The sequence below is a fragment of the Gavialis gangeticus genome, unplaced genomic scaffold, assembly GCF_001723915.1.
Source record: "Gavialis gangeticus isolate Ggan-Ray unplaced genomic scaffold, GavGan_comp1, whole genome shotgun sequence".
NCBI classification, from domain to species: domain Eukaryota; kingdom Metazoa; phylum Chordata; order Crocodylia; family Gavialidae; genus Gavialis; species Gavialis gangeticus.
In genome coordinates, this window is record NW_017728997.1 from 25,570,331 (window position 1) to 25,586,946 (window position 16,616).

At 39.2% G+C, this 16,616-nt stretch overlaps 1 protein-coding gene across 11 annotated transcripts in view; it reads right to left on the reverse strand.

Moving 5' to 3' along the window:
• Positions 1 to 16,616, reverse strand: part of SLMAP (sarcolemma associated protein) — a 200,255-nt gene that overhangs the window by 2,555 nt on the left and 181,084 nt on the right. For 9 of the 11 annotated variants that reach the window (XM_019504983.1, XM_019504984.1, XM_019504976.1 and 6 more), the window contains 4 exons: positions 14,674 to 14,994; positions 10,379 to 10,496; positions 7,384 to 7,555; positions 4,460 to 4,594 (listed from right to left, as the gene is read on the reverse strand). In XM_019504983.1, coding sequence (XP_019360528.1) covers positions 4,460 to 4,594; positions 7,384 to 7,555; positions 10,379 to 10,496; positions 14,674 to 14,994 — 746 coding nt within the window. Of the gene's footprint in view, positions 1 to 476; positions 567 to 4,459; positions 4,595 to 7,383; positions 7,556 to 10,378; positions 10,497 to 14,673; positions 14,995 to 16,616 lie in introns of all 11 variants that reach the window. The other 2 variants (XM_019504979.1, XM_019504975.1) reach the window with 1 other exon arrangement.

Here is a 16,616-nt window from a genome sequence, read left to right on the forward strand (position 1 = left end):
CCATCTTCTTCACAGCAATAGTGAGAAAGTGAAGAAGTGTTTAAAGTCGGAAAAGAATTTCTAAATCCAAGAAGTAAGAAAAAAGGGACCAAATTTCTATTTAAAGAGGCAAACTCTTCATTTTTCACATGCGATTCAGCAATCAGTTTTTTTTTTTTTTTTCCAGGTCCTGACATTGCAACATTTTATAAGAATTTACCCCATTTTGCTAAAGACAAACAAGACCAAGTGAAAAGAGGTACATTCAAAACTGGTTAGGGTTGAAATTAATTCATTGTTAGAATTATCACCAAGAAACCATACAAACATTAAATGATTAGTAGCTGCTCAGCTTGTCAGTACCGTAAGTATGGTACAGTAAATGAAGGGTTTGCTTCAGGTAAATCCTGTGAGCACTTCACCATGCATATTTTACAGAAATGGCACAAACAGGTGAGAGGGACAAACATACATTAACTGAACAGTAGTGCTTGTACCTTTCTCTACCACAATGGGCCGTAACACCAATACAGGAAAGCCAGGATTAGGCCGATGAATACGGCTGGGACGGGTTGTAATATGGAAGGCTAAAGAAGGGAAGGGATATTAAAAATCATTTTGTGCTATAAAATCAATCAGGTAAAGATGATTTAGATAGGGGGCAATAAGTCACAGAGTGAGATTTTTTTTTAATTGAAATGAATTAAAGACATCTACCACGATACAGCATGATCTAATTTGGTATACAAAGTTAGTACACCACTCTACTCAAACGAACATGGATATTTAAAAATACAGTGAAGTAAGCAGAAAAATGTTCTAAAGAAGCCTTTGTTGCCACTTGGAATTTAGAATTTCAGGTCAAAATTGAGGCTTATATTTATACTGATTGCAGGTCTTCATCACATTAGTGTTTTGGGGGGTTTTCCCCCTTATTTCAATGGTGCAAGATGCAGCATGAGTTTTCCTTTATATTGCGTCACCTCATCCAGGCATCCCTACACACCGGAATCAGCATATTTGGAAGGTCCAAGCAGCATAACAGGTTTTTCACCTTTTCTTCTTTTCCTTACAATTTCAAGAGCCATAATTACTTTTCCTTCTCCAGTGAATCAGTTATGAATCACCCCAGCAAGCCATGTAGTCAAGACATGACATTGCAATATTGCTCAACATTAGCAATGAGGTCCTTCAAGTGATGGAGCACAGGCCAGCTGGAAATCCTGAAATGTGAATATGCCTACCTGTGAGAACCCCAAGCTGGATTTAAATCATGTTCTCCTGAGCTACAGCAATGCTTTTTAACCTCCAGATTTCAGGCCATCAAGATACCATAATTCATTTACTTTGTCACCTTGTTTCCACTGCACAAACTTGTTCAGTTAGGGAGCTTGTAGACATGTGGGGAGGCTGCTCCGATGTACTGTAATTATAATTACTCCACTAATCAAGTCTGCTGGAGTGTGCTAATTAGTGCACTACAGCAGCTTCCACATCTCATGCATCAGCGTCCCCATGCCTCAAAATGGTGGCGGGGCACTTTAATTAAAGCTCATTTGACACTGTGGGCACTTTAATTAGAGCATCTCGGAGCTGCTCTAATTAAAGCACCCCCCACCCCCATCCCTGGAGCATATGTAAAAACACCCTTAGTTTCAAGACTGCAACGCTTCAGGCTTGTACTGGATAAAAATTATCCATAGCATTATAAATTGAATAACTGTTTAAAAGAGATGACTGTCAAAGTCATGATAATTGTATAGTGATTTTTTTCCCTTAAACTAGCCTTGAAAGACACCCGTTTTCTCCGTGTCTCTGCTACACACAAACACACACCAACATCCCCCCCTCCACCTCCCCCCTGCCCCTTTCGGATCATGATAGATGTCTTTTTTTGGAGGATTTTGGTTGTTTTATTTTTTGTTTTTGGGGCTGAAGCCAATTTGATTTTTCATAGAGCTAAACATGAATTTATATTTAACTCATGTTTGAGGATTTTCTGGAATAAATTTTATGGGAAATTTTTTGAAAAATCAACAGTCATTTCATAGTAAAACACCAAATTTGGCCCAATAGACATAAAATGTAGGTGTTCTATCCTGGACAATACAAGCGTTGATCTCATGTTAGCTGACATTTGTTTTAACCAAGGCAAATATCCTTTATTCTAATTATATGAAACTATCATAAATTCATGTTCATGCAGCATCATTGTCTTGCAGTTGCTGTCACAAATCAAAGAAGCGTGTTGTTAGAAATAATCAATGCAGTATCCAAAAAAGTTGATATTAAGTGAATCAAAAGCAGCTAAATGTTCTAAAACCATTCACAAACAAATCCATCCAGTCAAATCTAATCAGTAACTACAAACATGCAAACACATGTAGCACACCATAGTGCTGTGCTTTCAGAACATGACGTAACTTTTTTACATTCATGCTTCACCTATCCAGGAGGAAAAAGGTGATGCGTAATTATAAAACACCAAACACAAAGGAACTTGTGGGCATCTAAAATTATTTCAACTGGAGTAAAAAAAATTTTCTCTGCTCTAGCATTTATAGTACACAGAAGGTTTTATGGCATTTATTTTATTCATTATATGTATGTATATATGCCTGTGGCATCTAGGTGCATGACAATTTATAACCAAATACCATATTTAATGCAATTGCCCAAAAAGATGATAAATTATACTCCCTTATCAAGCATCATCATATGATGAAAGTCTCCTTTCTTTTGATAAACAGGCAAATACTTGACTAAAAATATGCCCATAAACTCAGGTGTTGACATGCCTAAAAGGGAGTAAGTTATACAGTTGCAAACCTCCCTTTGGAATATCTTGGCCTTCATACCTCAAAAGTGAGGTAGAAAAGAGTGACTCAAGTGATCACCAGCACCTGAAAAAGCTTCCAGCCCCTGGGGCTGATGCCAGGTGCAGAAGGATGAGGTACCAAGTGAGATGTTTCTTGACAATCCACAAGTGTAACTAAATTTTAGGATTTTTTTTTAAAAAGTCACCTTGTGAGTGTGTCGAATAGAAGTTTCTTCAGTAAGGCCATAGCCCACGCAGTAGTGCTGCTTGTACTCTAACTAGTTCCTCCAGTCCTCCCTAAAAGTGGTTTTCAGCTAGTGTTATGGCTCCTTACTTGGTTGTATATAACTTCAGTCCCTCTTTTCCCCCATAAGAATCCCCCTATTTCTATAAATACACCCCCTTCTCTCCTTGAAAATCTTCCTCTTTCCCTGCATAGCTCTTCAACCCCATTGTTCCCCTTTCAATTATTCAGTTTGCCTTTGAAAGACCAGGCTCCTAACAAGGCAAAGGCAAGAAGCCTACTACTCACAATCCATCCACTCAAAACATTCTGAAATAGCAGGCGGTTTCTTTCTGTTTTTGTTCACACTCTAGCAGGAGTTTAGCAAAGGGTCCCAAGCAAGAAGCAGAAGGTAAGAGAAGACTATTACCAGGCACGCTTCCAACAGCAGGAAGCAGCAGCATAATGAAGTGGGGGCACTGATCCTTGGGTGGGCACAAAACTAGCAGCAGCAGTGCTGCAGGCCTGATGTAACCACTGGTGCTAGCAGCACAGCTCCTGATACTTTCTTGCATGCCACTGCCACTCAGGACACCCAAGTGCCCAGTTATGCCTCTGGCAGGAAAATTAAATGTGGCCTCCCATTCGCTTTCCTCCTTTGTCAACTATATCTTAAAAAACCCTAGAACAGTGGAGTTAAAGCCGCTCTGCCGCTCTTGGTTGCACATAGAGGACTTCAGCCATCATAGCACCATCACAGCTCTGGTTGTTGGGTTAAGCCTGCTGACAGTCTTTCAGATTAGTTACTCCAGAAGAGGCCATTCCAAATAGTGAGGTAGAAACTGTAGTGCATTTCAACTTTATGGTCTTTAATATGTGTAACAGAAGCCAAGCACCCCAGGGACCTGTGCCCTTAAGAGGCATGACCATGAGTTAGGGAGCATAATCTGCTTGAAAAATCACCTTCCAGATAGGACACCTTTGGGAAAGCTGGGTCTTCCTTTTATTTTTGAAAGTTGTTTTTGGGTCCAGATCTCTTGGCTTTCATATAAAAATTTTTCTGCATAATTTCATGAAGGGAAATGTTTTTCCAGCTTCTGGATCACTAGTAATTAGGCCAGATTTTTCCAAAAAGGCAGCAGTCAAAGGACAATTATAAGCCTTTGTATGCCACACACTTCATCTGTATGCACACTTACTGGAATGGCATACTAAATCTACACATTCGTACGTGCAAATGTCCAATTCAGAAACAAATGATCATTTGCATTTACAGTACCCGCACTGCCACATCAGGCATGCAATTTCCTCCTATAGTTCTGTGTACAACTCTTGAAAACTCAGCCTTTATTGTATAAAACAGAGATGTTCTCACTCAACTGTGAATTGCCACCACTGTGCCAAGACCAGAGGCCCATACACAGTTTGTACAGACTTACATTGTTTCTTTTTTCTTGTAGCAGCTTCAGGTTTTCTTTACACTGTTTGAGCTCATCTGTGATTGATTGCTTTTCCTGCTCAGTCATCTCAAGCTTCAACTTCAGCTCTGAGAGTACAGCCTGTGTCTTTTCATACTAAAGGCAAAGAAAAAACAATCTACAGACCCATTTTAAATTGGATGCGAGAAGATAAGCCCTGTTAAAGCAACTTTGGGTGCAATACTTTCGTTTTCAGCAGTACATTTGAAAATAATTTGGCTTGAATTAATATTTGTATTTAAAAAGACAGCAGACGAAAGGCCTGTTTAAGAGTAGTTAAGACTATTTCCCAAAGAGAAACAAGAGCAAAGCACTCTGTTCTCTTTTTTACTAGAACAGTCTGCTCTTAACTTGGATTTCATCCCCACAAGATGAAACGGTATGCTTGCTTCCTCCTTTTGATAATAAAGGGAACTTTGACACCCTGCTGGAGGTAAGACAAAAAAGCAGTCTTACATTCACATAATATTTTATCTTGTAAGATGACAAAGATTTTAACGAATGACACGTACTTCAAGCAAAAATTATTTCACCTATCCCTGGAATGTAGCCTCTTTCTTAGATCAAAGGGTGCTAAGAGTGGGCAGCACATTGCACTACACATCAGAAAAGTAAGTAAAAATTAAATTTTTTCAAAGGAAACTGCATGAGAAATGAGTAGAGTACAATTACACACAGTCAAGAAGTAGAAGCTAAATTACCCTAAATACCATTGCACACAACCTTCACTGACCACAACTTCAGAACTCTTAAATCTCATTCAAAAGACAGTAATATCCAACCATACTCTGCCCCTACGAATGTGATGGGCATTAGTTCAGAACTCACTCAAAAAGAAATATTTTTTTACTCCTTGTCTTAAAATCACTTTGTATAAGACTCTGGTGTTTTTGCCTTGTAAGTTTCCTGTCCTGGAACTGAACAAATCAGACCTGCTTTGTTTTAACAGTAAGAAGCAATACGTCCATCATCAACTTTTAATTTCCCGGGGTATTCTGGAGATAAACGGTTAGTAGATTCTTTTACCAAAGAAGTTAAAATAATACTTTGGATAAATGGTGTTATGTCCTTTTCAAGAAGAATGGTGAAAGTCAGTGCAGCATGTTGACTCCCAACTACATCATAACAGTACCCAAACGTATTCAATTTATGTAGTGTACCAAGCACAATGCATTATTACCATGTCCATCAATAATCGGGAAGGACAACAATGCATTAATGATATTAACCCAGAAGTGTTACAGTCTATTAAGTATCCCTTCTGTGGCAATGCACAGAACTCTACATTTGAAAAACTCTTTAATGGCAAAAATCTCCAAATCTATGAGAAATTTTGTGAATAGCTGATGCGTTGGTATTAGTAAATACAACACCACCAAGTAAGTACTCATTGAGCCACAAAGTGCCATACAGGCCAGCCATGGACTGGAGAGAGAGAAGCCTACTTCATTTCTGGTTAATTCTCACATCTGTAAAATAAGCAGGTATCTGCACCAGTCAAATGGGTGCAACAAACTGAAGGTCAAGTAAGAAGGTCAATCAAATCCTCCCACAACAAAGCTGGGCTTGAGATTAAAATCAAAAAGGTTACAAAAATAAACATGGGTTCTTGGCAGATTTTCAAATATTGTGCGCTGTTAACATCAGGCTGTTAACCTCCATGTGGCCCAAATATGGGCACAGGTTTTAGTCAATGTTTTACATTCCTGCATCAAGGGAAGCTTGTCCTTAGCATTTAAGGCAGGGGTAAGCAATGTTTTTGGGCAGAAAGCCAAAAACACCTGCAAGCTCAACTTGTAAGATGTTGGTGTGCCAGGAGCAGAGCATGGGAGCCATGACGGGCCCGATCTTTGTTATGACAGCAGTCCCAGCCCCTTCCCTACCGTCTGTCCAGAGGCACACGTGCCAAGCAAAATGCCTTTGCATGCCATGCTCTGGCACCCTTGATGAGGGCTGCCTACCCAATTTAAGATATACTTAGGTTCAGTTTTTTTGGTGATGCCTACCAGAGGACATTAGGTACGAGAGAAGCCTTGACCATTGACACAGGCCTATTACATGAGCTATAAAGATTAGTTCCTTCATGAACACACAATATCCACTGGTTTTAACATTTCATGTTAACAAGATTAACTTACATTATTTTTCTGAAACATGAAAATGGCATAAAACATCATGGTGGTGAATTCATGAGAAAGCAAGGAAAGGGATTGCTAGAAGCATATGGAAAATAGCAGTGATTGGACAAAAATTAATAGCAGTTGTGAGAATAAGGCAAGTAACTATAGGAGGTTATAACGTGTATCTAGATACGTTCCTAAGACCCTGGGCTTCAAACAATCTCATTTGAATGATTTCTGGCTCTATCATATGCACTTGCTAACTGCCTGCCAAAGCCCAAGCATCCAAGACAGACCCTATTTAACTATAAGGGGCCCTCACCTTTGAAAAAGATGCACATCCCTAACTTTGAGAAAAAGTGAGTGTAATCTACTGTAAAAGAGCAGTTAATTCATACTTGTAAGGTCTACTGAGAATCTGAGACATTTTGGCAAGGAAGACTATGGACCACCTCCTACTTAAATCATAGTTGTGTAAATCAAGACTGTCAGTGCACAGCTTAAAACAGTGCATCACTAATGTAGTTCAATAGCATACAAGAGGAAATATGCAAAATATTTTCAGACACAACTTAAGATACACTTTCCATTCTAGGCGTGCAAATCCCCACTTTGTAAATCATGAACAACTAACATAAAACCACTTGTATGAACATTGAGGAGTTTTGATATTATAGCTGCTTCCTATTCTTTTTCTTTGATTTTCATCTAAATAGCATAAAACAACTGCTAGGTAAAGAGTCCAATCATAACAGGAATAAATACCTCTTTCTGTACATCCTTTGCTTGATTCTCAGCCTCAGTGAGTAGAGATTTTAGACTCACTGCATCCCGTTGATGCTGTTCCCTCAAAGTTCCCATTTGATTTTCAAGTTCTTTGCGAGTCATTTCAAGAACACTTAGATCACTGGTTAGCGCTAAACTCTGTTTCTGAGAGCTGCAAAACAATACTCAATTTATGTCTCATCTTAAATTATTCAGATAACTTGTAAAGTCATTTTTCATCCTCAAAATCTTTATGTGCTATACAAATATCAAAACAGTACTGTCAAAACTTGGAATGGTCAGCAATATTGTTACCCTGTATATAAAATGAACTGGGAAAATTTAAGACAAATATTTAAATTTTTCATATAACTGCATAATTTTTCATATGCAAAATAGTCTTTACTCAAAGTATTTGCAAGGAACTCACAAAAAGAGCAATGGAACTCAAGGAGCTAATTACTAATAAAAGTTTTATAAATATACTATATTTACTACCTATACTATATACTCTTTATATTTTCTACCTATACTACATTTTATAAATAGTATAATAGTTATAAGTTTATTTTACTATAATTTATAATAGTATAGTTGATACAATAAATAAATTTAATGTAGTTAATTATAACTGATTAATTATGAATGGGTATGCTCTTAAGTAGAAAATGCATCTGTCTTCTTAAAGCTCTGAGAGAAAATGCATCTGTAATCTCCTCACAAGGAGGTTCATTTTATTAACATAAATCTAAGTTGAATAAATATTGAACTAATGATGTATGTCGATGTTTCCAGTCAAGCCCCATACCTGAACAAGCATTTTTTTCTGTGAAAAAACAGGTGCAAAAGTGATCATGTATTTCTGTGCACAGACTATTACCTCTGTGTCAAGAAAATCTGGCTCTGAATTTCTAATTTTTACTCAATCCTAGGTAAGTAGAATCTGACAGGGAATGGATTGACTGGTGGGAATATATCAACACACTGGATAGTGTTAAAATGGGCCCTTGAAATGGAGTGAAAGAGGACTTGCTGGATTGGATGCAGTAGAAAGAGATGGGGAGGAGGTATGGAATTAACAGAAGATGGGAAAAGATGTAGAAAGGCTTTCCTTCTGTTTCCTTAGCCAATTGATTCATCCCTGGTCTGGAATGCTTTTCAGTACAGGGAATCTTTCATTAGTTGAAGCAATGCAGCTAGAAATTAGGGCACCCTAAGCACAGGGATGGGGGGAATGGGGAGATCAAAGCAAAAAAAATACAGGACACAGTATTGTCCCAAGATTACACTGGGAATTGAATCAAACTACAAGATGCCAAAACTGAAAGACAAAGAATAGCAGCAGGCAACGGGATAACACAGACAAGTTGCTATTTATGTTACATGTTTCACGCATTCTTTAGCAGTGAGGTAATAGGTTTGAAGAGTGCACAAAATGTAACACATTATGAATAATTCTGCACTTTATAAAAAACTGGATGCAAAGTATACAATTCATAAGAATGTGTGGTTTATTTTTATCCACTGTTTTCATAACACAGTAATGAAATACATTACATAAGATTACTTTAGTTCTCTATGGCTATCAATATTGTGACCATATAGAGAATAACAACTCATCTCAACATTATTTGCAAGCTCCAAACATTAGAACTTTGCTAATCCAAGTTTATCTATATTGGGTATTGTCATTTTGGGTAACAAAAGAAGATGCTTTTTACTACTTTTAACCAATGTCACTATGCATATTCCCTAAACCCTAATTAAACAGCTAAATTATTAAAAATAGAACCTGCTTTGGATAAGTTCTTATATTTGTATGTAACAAATACTAGAAAACAAGTTTAAAATTAGTAAATGCAACTAAGGATTTATACAAATGTTCATTTCTAGTGGCAGAAAATTTCCACTGCTAGCAATGTTTCTGCAAGAGGGAGCAATACAGACATTCAGCCTGCAATGGCCCCCTCACTGTTCCTTTAGCCTTTCCCAGCCTAGGGTGATCCAAGCCTGAGGAAATTGTGGGCCTCCCACAATTGGAATGTCCTCCCATTCCCAGACAAGGCATTCCCCTTGTCCACTTCTCAAACTGGGAACTCTAGCATGAGAAGCGGACAGGGGATAATAATGGCGCTCCCTCTGCTCAGCTTTTAGTACACATAAAGAGAGCAAATGCAGAAGTGGGGCAAAGTCCCCACATGCTCCATACCACTTGGGACTCCAATGTGAGGAGCAGGTGAGGGTCTTTGTCCCATTATGCCAGAGATAGCTTCCTTGACCCTGGCTTCCCCTTGCCCTCCCTCTCCCAGCTGCTAAGCAGTGGGGGGGGGGGATGAAGTAGGGAGAGGCCAGGGAAGCAGGCAGGGTTCAGTGCCACTGCTGGACACTTAGCTGCTTGCGCTCAGGAGCCGAGCAGAGGGATCAGTGCAACAAAGGCCCTGCCCACTTCTCACACTGGTGTGAGAAGCAGGCAGGGAGATGCTCCTTCCTTCCCGGTCTACAGGATGGGCAAGAGCAGCTGCCCCTTGACCTTTTCCAAACAGATGATCCTTGCCTTAGGAAGATACAGGAGCCTTTCCCCTCATTCCACTCCTCCTGGACCTCAGGAGGACTTAAACCATGAGAAAAGTCTCCTGGGAGAAACTCTGCCAGGAACCATTTAACCCTGGTTGTTTCTGGGTTATTTTTCTTCCGGAGCGACCATTTTTGCTCAGAGAGAAAAAGCTTGAACATCTGCGCACTTGTGGTTTCTACCAGGAAAATGGTGATTCTCCCCATAGAAACTGAACATCTGTACCCAAACAGAATCTCTGGCCTAAGTATAACTTCTGCTTGACCAAGGTCATCCCTAAGCTGAACCATGCATTTTAGCATTCCTGTACACAAGTTGTTTTTGAAAATAAAAACAAAACTATTGGCATTAAAATAATGCTAAAGTTTCAAAGTCCTTTTCACTTGCTATAACAACTTTAAGCTAAACCCTTTCAACTTGTACCTGTGTAGCTCCTTCTCTTGTCGTTGAAGCTCAGATGCAAGCAAAGTATTCTCTTTCTTTAGAGTAAGGCATTCAGATTCTAGAGCATTCCACTCCTTTCTCAACTTTTCAAGTTCACCTACAAAAAAAGGGGAAAGGTTAAGTCACCAAGTAAAACAAACAAACAACAACTTTCAGAAACCCTAACAAGTAAACGGAAGAACTGTTTGCAAATATCTGTAAACTGTGACTTGTCAGGCTGATTATTATTACCATAATTATCACATATACACATACCTTCTCCAAAAATCAGCCCCCACCAAAACTGGGGAGCACATCTTAAATAGGAAAGCTGATTTTCTGCCCAGGACAGAAACACTCTACTTTGATTCCTACTCCACAGTGTAACAGTTGTGGCATTACTATTCCAGGCAGCCAAGGAAGTCAGCTAACATAATGGCTCACTGTTCTTCACTCCACAGGTGTTAAAAAGATTGTCTCGTCTTTTTAATGGTCTTGATGTTCCACTAATCAAACTACCTTTCTAGGTCCATTTTTTGTTTGTTAGATGTCCCTGGCCTCTCTCCTCCTACTTCACAGCCTTACAGACCATAGCTCTTTTTAGAATCATAGATTTACCCATGAAGACCAGTCTTCAGGAGCAGTTAGGGTTTCACCTTTATTTCAACAGGAAAGGGAGGGTGCATCTTATGAAAACTAAGCTGTGTCTGACCTATGCAGCCAAAAATGCAGAAAAATCTTTCTTTGTTCTGCCTTTCAAAACTGCAGGTGTGCTGTATATTATACTGCAAACTTTGCTAGATGTGAGAAAATGCAGTATGTCATGTTAATTTCTGGCATAAAACTAGTAGGTAGCATGTCTCAAACTATGTCCCAATACTATGAATCCCTTGAGATGTCTGTTTAAATAAGTTAGTGCAATTTTTTTTGGAAGAAGAAAAGAACTTGGTGTTAGCTATGGGAGATGACCTGATAGGAGAGCTGCAGATTTGTGGTCACCTTGGGGACAGTGACCAACAATCAGCTGAATTCACCATACAGCATAAGGTGGGAAAGATAACTAGTAGGGTGGAAGTGCTCGACTTTAGGAAGGCTAACTTCAGTTTGCTCAGGAGTTTAGTCAATTTCTTGGATTTTAGGAAGGCCTTTGATACAGTATCTCATCATCCCATTCTCATAAAGAAATGAAGAGGCTGTGACTTAGATGATTACACAGTTTCGTGGGTGGCAAATTGGCATGAGGGTCACACCTAGAGAGTGGTAGTAGATGGGTCAGTATCGACCAGGAAGGATGTGGGCAGTGGGGTCCCACAGGTCCTTGGACCTGTACTCTTCTATGTCTTCATTAGCAACTTGGATGTGGGCATGAAGTGTACTCTGTCCAAATTTGTGGATGATACTAAATTGTGATGTGACGTGAACACACCAGAGGGTAGGGAACAATTGCACACGGACCTGACAGGTTGAAAATTTGGGCAGTACACAGTAGGATGCAGTTCAACAAGGACAAGTGCAGAGTGCTGCACCTAGGGTGTAAAAATATCCAGCACACCTACCGGCCGGGGAATGACCCCCTCAGCAGCACAGAAGCGGAAAGGGATCTTGAAGTCATAGTGGATTCCTAGATGAACATGAGTCTTCAGTGTGACGAAATCATCAGCAAAGCTAACTGCACTTTATCATGCATCAGCAGATGCATGACAAATAGAACCAAGGAAGTGATACTTCCCCTCTGTGTGGCATTGGTCAGATGCAGTTGGAGGAAGGCGTCCAGTTTTGGGTTCTGTACTTTAAGAATGATGTGGATAACCTCAAGAGGGTCCAGAGGAAGGTCCCTCATATGGTTAAGGGTTTGCACGCCAAACCCTATGAGGAGAGACCAAAGGACCTGGATCTCTTCTTTGTCTGCAAGAGAAGGCTGAGAGGTGATCTTGTGGCCACCTACAAAATCATTGGGGGGGGGTGCACCAAGGAACCAGAGATGCTCTGTTCACCAGGGTGCCTCTTGGGGTAACAGGGAACAATGGTCACAAATTAACAGACAGCAGATTTAGGCTGGACATCAGGAAGAACTTCACAGTAAGGGTGGCCAGAATTTGGAATGGGCTTCCAAAGGAGGTGGCACTCTCCTCTACCTTGGGGGTCTTTAAGGGAAGGCTGGATAGTCATCTGGATGGGGTCATCTATCCCCAGGACACTTTCCTTCCCAGGGCAGGGGGTCGGACTCCATGATCTGTTGAGGTCCCTTCTGACCCTAGCATCTCTGAATCTATGAACTTTATATAAAAATCAGTCTTTAAGTCTATCACTAGCATTTTTAAATTAAAAAACTGTGGCAAAAGTTAGTCTCCTTTTGTAGCCACACAATTACTACCACTGGTACAATTCAGGAAATAAGGTGCTATTGGCAGTCACTATACACCACACACATCCCAGAGCTAAGTGCCAATACATTCAAAGCAAGCATTAAAAGCATAAATTCAGCCTTTTGATTATCAGTGACAAATATATTTAATATAAAACAAAGTTATACAAGTCCAGTAGATGGAACAAAAACAGATTAGAATTGGACTACACAAAACTTCCTCAGAGGATTTTAAAAAGAATAACCAATGAAGAATTTTAAGTGCATTTTATATGTACTACCTTCCATCCACACACCACTGAAAGAGTTTCAGGATTAACAGAGTTAGCAGTATGCTCTGTCATTATATATTGTTATCTGCATCCTGCAGCTCCTCAAAAATTTTTCCAAAAGGTATCAATATGGCCAACTTCCTAGCACTTGTGCCTCTAACTAAGAATCACAAGGAACACCACTACTTGGGTACAGATTGAAAGGTGCTAGTGTGGTGCAATACCATGTGGGCAAAACAATCACATTTTTTGCACTGTAACTTCTCTAGAATGTGATTCCCCTGTTGCAGAGTCAACTCAAAGGACTCTAAGAGTCTTTGGCTCTCTCAATTCCTTGATCAAAGAAGTTCTTCTTGCATTAAGAAAGTAGTAGTAGCTGTCCTAAGTATCACTCTGGTTACGGTAGAAAAGCTTTAAGGGAGAACAAAAAAAAGGTCTAGCAGAAAGGTCTAAATGTACCAGATTCTGGATTTGTTTCATCTCTCCTGGGCATCTGCTACCTATCTAGATTCCCTTCACTAGGAAATACAACAGGACTTTGTGACCTGCATTACTTTAGACAAGTGCAACCATGTGGCAATTGATACATGCCTTCAAAAAACTGGATTAAATTCTTAAATTGACAGAAGAACTAGTCTGAAACTTAGTGGACCCTCCAGGACTAATATAAATGTCTCGATGATGACATTACAATGAGCCTTAGCTAAGCGCTCTGCAATCCTATAATAGCCTTGCAAGTCTGCCAGGCTTTTCATCTACCATATTTTCTTCTCTTTAGCTATTAAAAACACAGGGCATGTCTACACATGCATTAGTGCGCCTTTTCTAATGCGCATTAAATTTAGTACCTCTGAGCACCTATACACAAGTGCAGAGGCTGCTCCAACACACTGAAATTCCGGCATGTAGGAGCAGACTTGATTATTAAAGTCTGCTGGAGTGTGGCAATTGCCATGCTCCAGCAGCCTCCTGTGTCTCATGTATGAGCATTCCATACTTAAAAATGGCAGTGGGCTGCTTGACCTAAAGCTTGAACTAACTTTAGTTCATGTCCCCCCACCACCATTAAGCATGGGGACACTGATACAGGAGATGCAGCAGTGCTTTAATTAGAGCAGGTCTCAGAGTTTTCCTAATTAAACTATTGCCTCTCCCAACCCTGGAGCACATGTAAATGTGCTTTCCAATACGAGGTACTAAATTAATGCACATTAGGCTGGTCTAAAACACACTGGCGCATCTGCAGTGTTTAAGTGACACTTAATGTGCAGTAGACTATTTCATTGTGCATTCGCATAATGTCACATTTTCTTACGTGATACTTTAATGTGCAGTAAATTAGTCTACTGCACATTAAAGAACACATGTAGATGTGCCCACATTTAACTATAACCAATATATCCAAGTAATTAAGGCAGAATTTAAAACTGCTCTCAGAAGGAAGGAGTTTACAAAACAGATGTACAAAATTATTTTGCAGTATATTCACTTAAACTTTCCAGTTAAATTTCTACCTTGTTTTTTCATGCAATAGACTCTGATAGGAAATAAAGTGCAGGTGAATAAAGACCTGAGTAATTTAATTCTAGAATCCAGGTCTTCAGACAATTTAAGGCAACTATTGCTATTAGCACTGGTTTGAGATACTGCCTTCTTACCCTGTAAACGATTAACTTCCTCTTTCTGCTGAACCTCACACTGTTGACATCGGAGTTGAAAGCTGGCTTGCAAATTGACAATTTCTTTTTCATATTCAGAGGCTTCTCTCCGCCATCGCTCAAGCTCACCCCGCACCTTCTGCAGCTCTTCTTGCAAAGTAGCAATATCAATGTCTCTTTCTGATGCAGCCTTTTCTGCCACTTGTTGGAGAAGCAAAATTTCATCCTGAGCACTGAGCAATTCATTCCGAGTGCTTGAAATTTCATTCTCTTTTTCTTCACGAAGATTGTCAATATCCTGTTGTAACCTTTGTAGCTGAGCTGGAAGAGATGTACAAAATACAAACTTTCCTAGGCCATATTACAAAAGCTTGCAGGAAAGCTCTTCTTTTGATCAGCTGAAGCTCCACGGAACTGAAAACTAAAAACCCTCTCGAACAGAAATTCAGATTTATCTTCATCCATACAGAAGCTTCCTTCTAGCCTTTTAGAATCTAAAACATAATACAAACCTAGTAGACAACTGATCTGATCTCAAAAGAACAAAGAACACAGCACTTGTGCTGTGTGATAGACTTAAATTTACAGGACTGTACTGAGAATACTTATTATAATGCTTCCCTGTTCATCATTTAGCTTTAGCTTGTCCTGTCACTTAAGTTCATAAATAATTAAGATATGTAGTATTCAACTTTCACTGTATTCCTATAAAACAAAATATAGATTAATTTCCTCTTAATGACAAAGCACTTTCAGAAACATCTGGATTCAGGATCCCAAAGGGAGCTGAACAAATGGTCTGAAAACCATTCCTCTGTAAATTTAGCCTGCTTCTGTTTTCCAATTGTCTGTGAACAAAATTTTTTTTATATTCAGTATTTAATATTCTCCAATTAGTGTTTGCACTTAAGTTTCCACTTAATTGCACACAGTCCATTAGCCTTCACAAATTCCTTTGACATTCCTAATTACAAAGCTGAGGTTATATAATTGAGAAATCATTTTTCAGGTAGTGCAAATAAACTACTGAATTTGCTGGTATTTCATTACCAAATAAATTTTTGTTATGGGTCCAAGATGTCTTTTCCAGCAAATATATGATCAGACTTTCCAACAAAAAGTATAAGGGGGGCACATGAAAACAGTCAATACAAAATTATATTTAGACTACTCGGGTTTTCTTTGCTTACAAAAAAACCCATACTTCATTTAGAATTTATCCCTGTTTTATAATATTCTCCACTTTCCAAAGCTACATACACAGAAGCAATAAGTGAATTTTCCTTGACTGCAAAGCACTAACAGGTTTCTCCAAAGCCCTAGATTTAGCAAAGCATTGAAACACACTCATAACTTTAATCAGGGGCTTAAACCCAATCAAATCCATGGGCTTGAACAACTTGATGAACAACAACAGTATTGAAACTGAAGTTATGAATGGTTTTATTATTTTGTTTTTCACCTGAATTAAAGTGAAAATGAGGACAATGGAAAGAAATGTAATAACAGAGAAAAAACAAAACAGAACCTAATTTTGTGGCCAGAATCTATTCTATTAGGTGCATAAGTAAACTTAGGTGCCTAAGTGTAATTTCCTGCCTGAGTCCCTGAAAATCCACTGCTTTTTAAAAACACCAAAACACATGGAGATTGAGTCACAAAAAAACAGTAAGCAGGAAAAAGACCCATCTACTTCTTGCTTTAAACCATTTCTCAGGGACTCAATGTGGACTAGAACTGCCTTTAGGTGACTATATCCTTAAACCCATAATAGGTGGAACAGAATCTGGCTGTTCATGTACACAAACCAATGTGGAGGACAACTGAAAAGAGACTCATGTTGTTCTGACCAACACACATGATAGTTGCTTTTTCACAGATTGTTCTCCCCTTGTACTCAGCCTTGGTGAGGCTGCAGCTGGAGTACCGCATCCAGTTTTGGG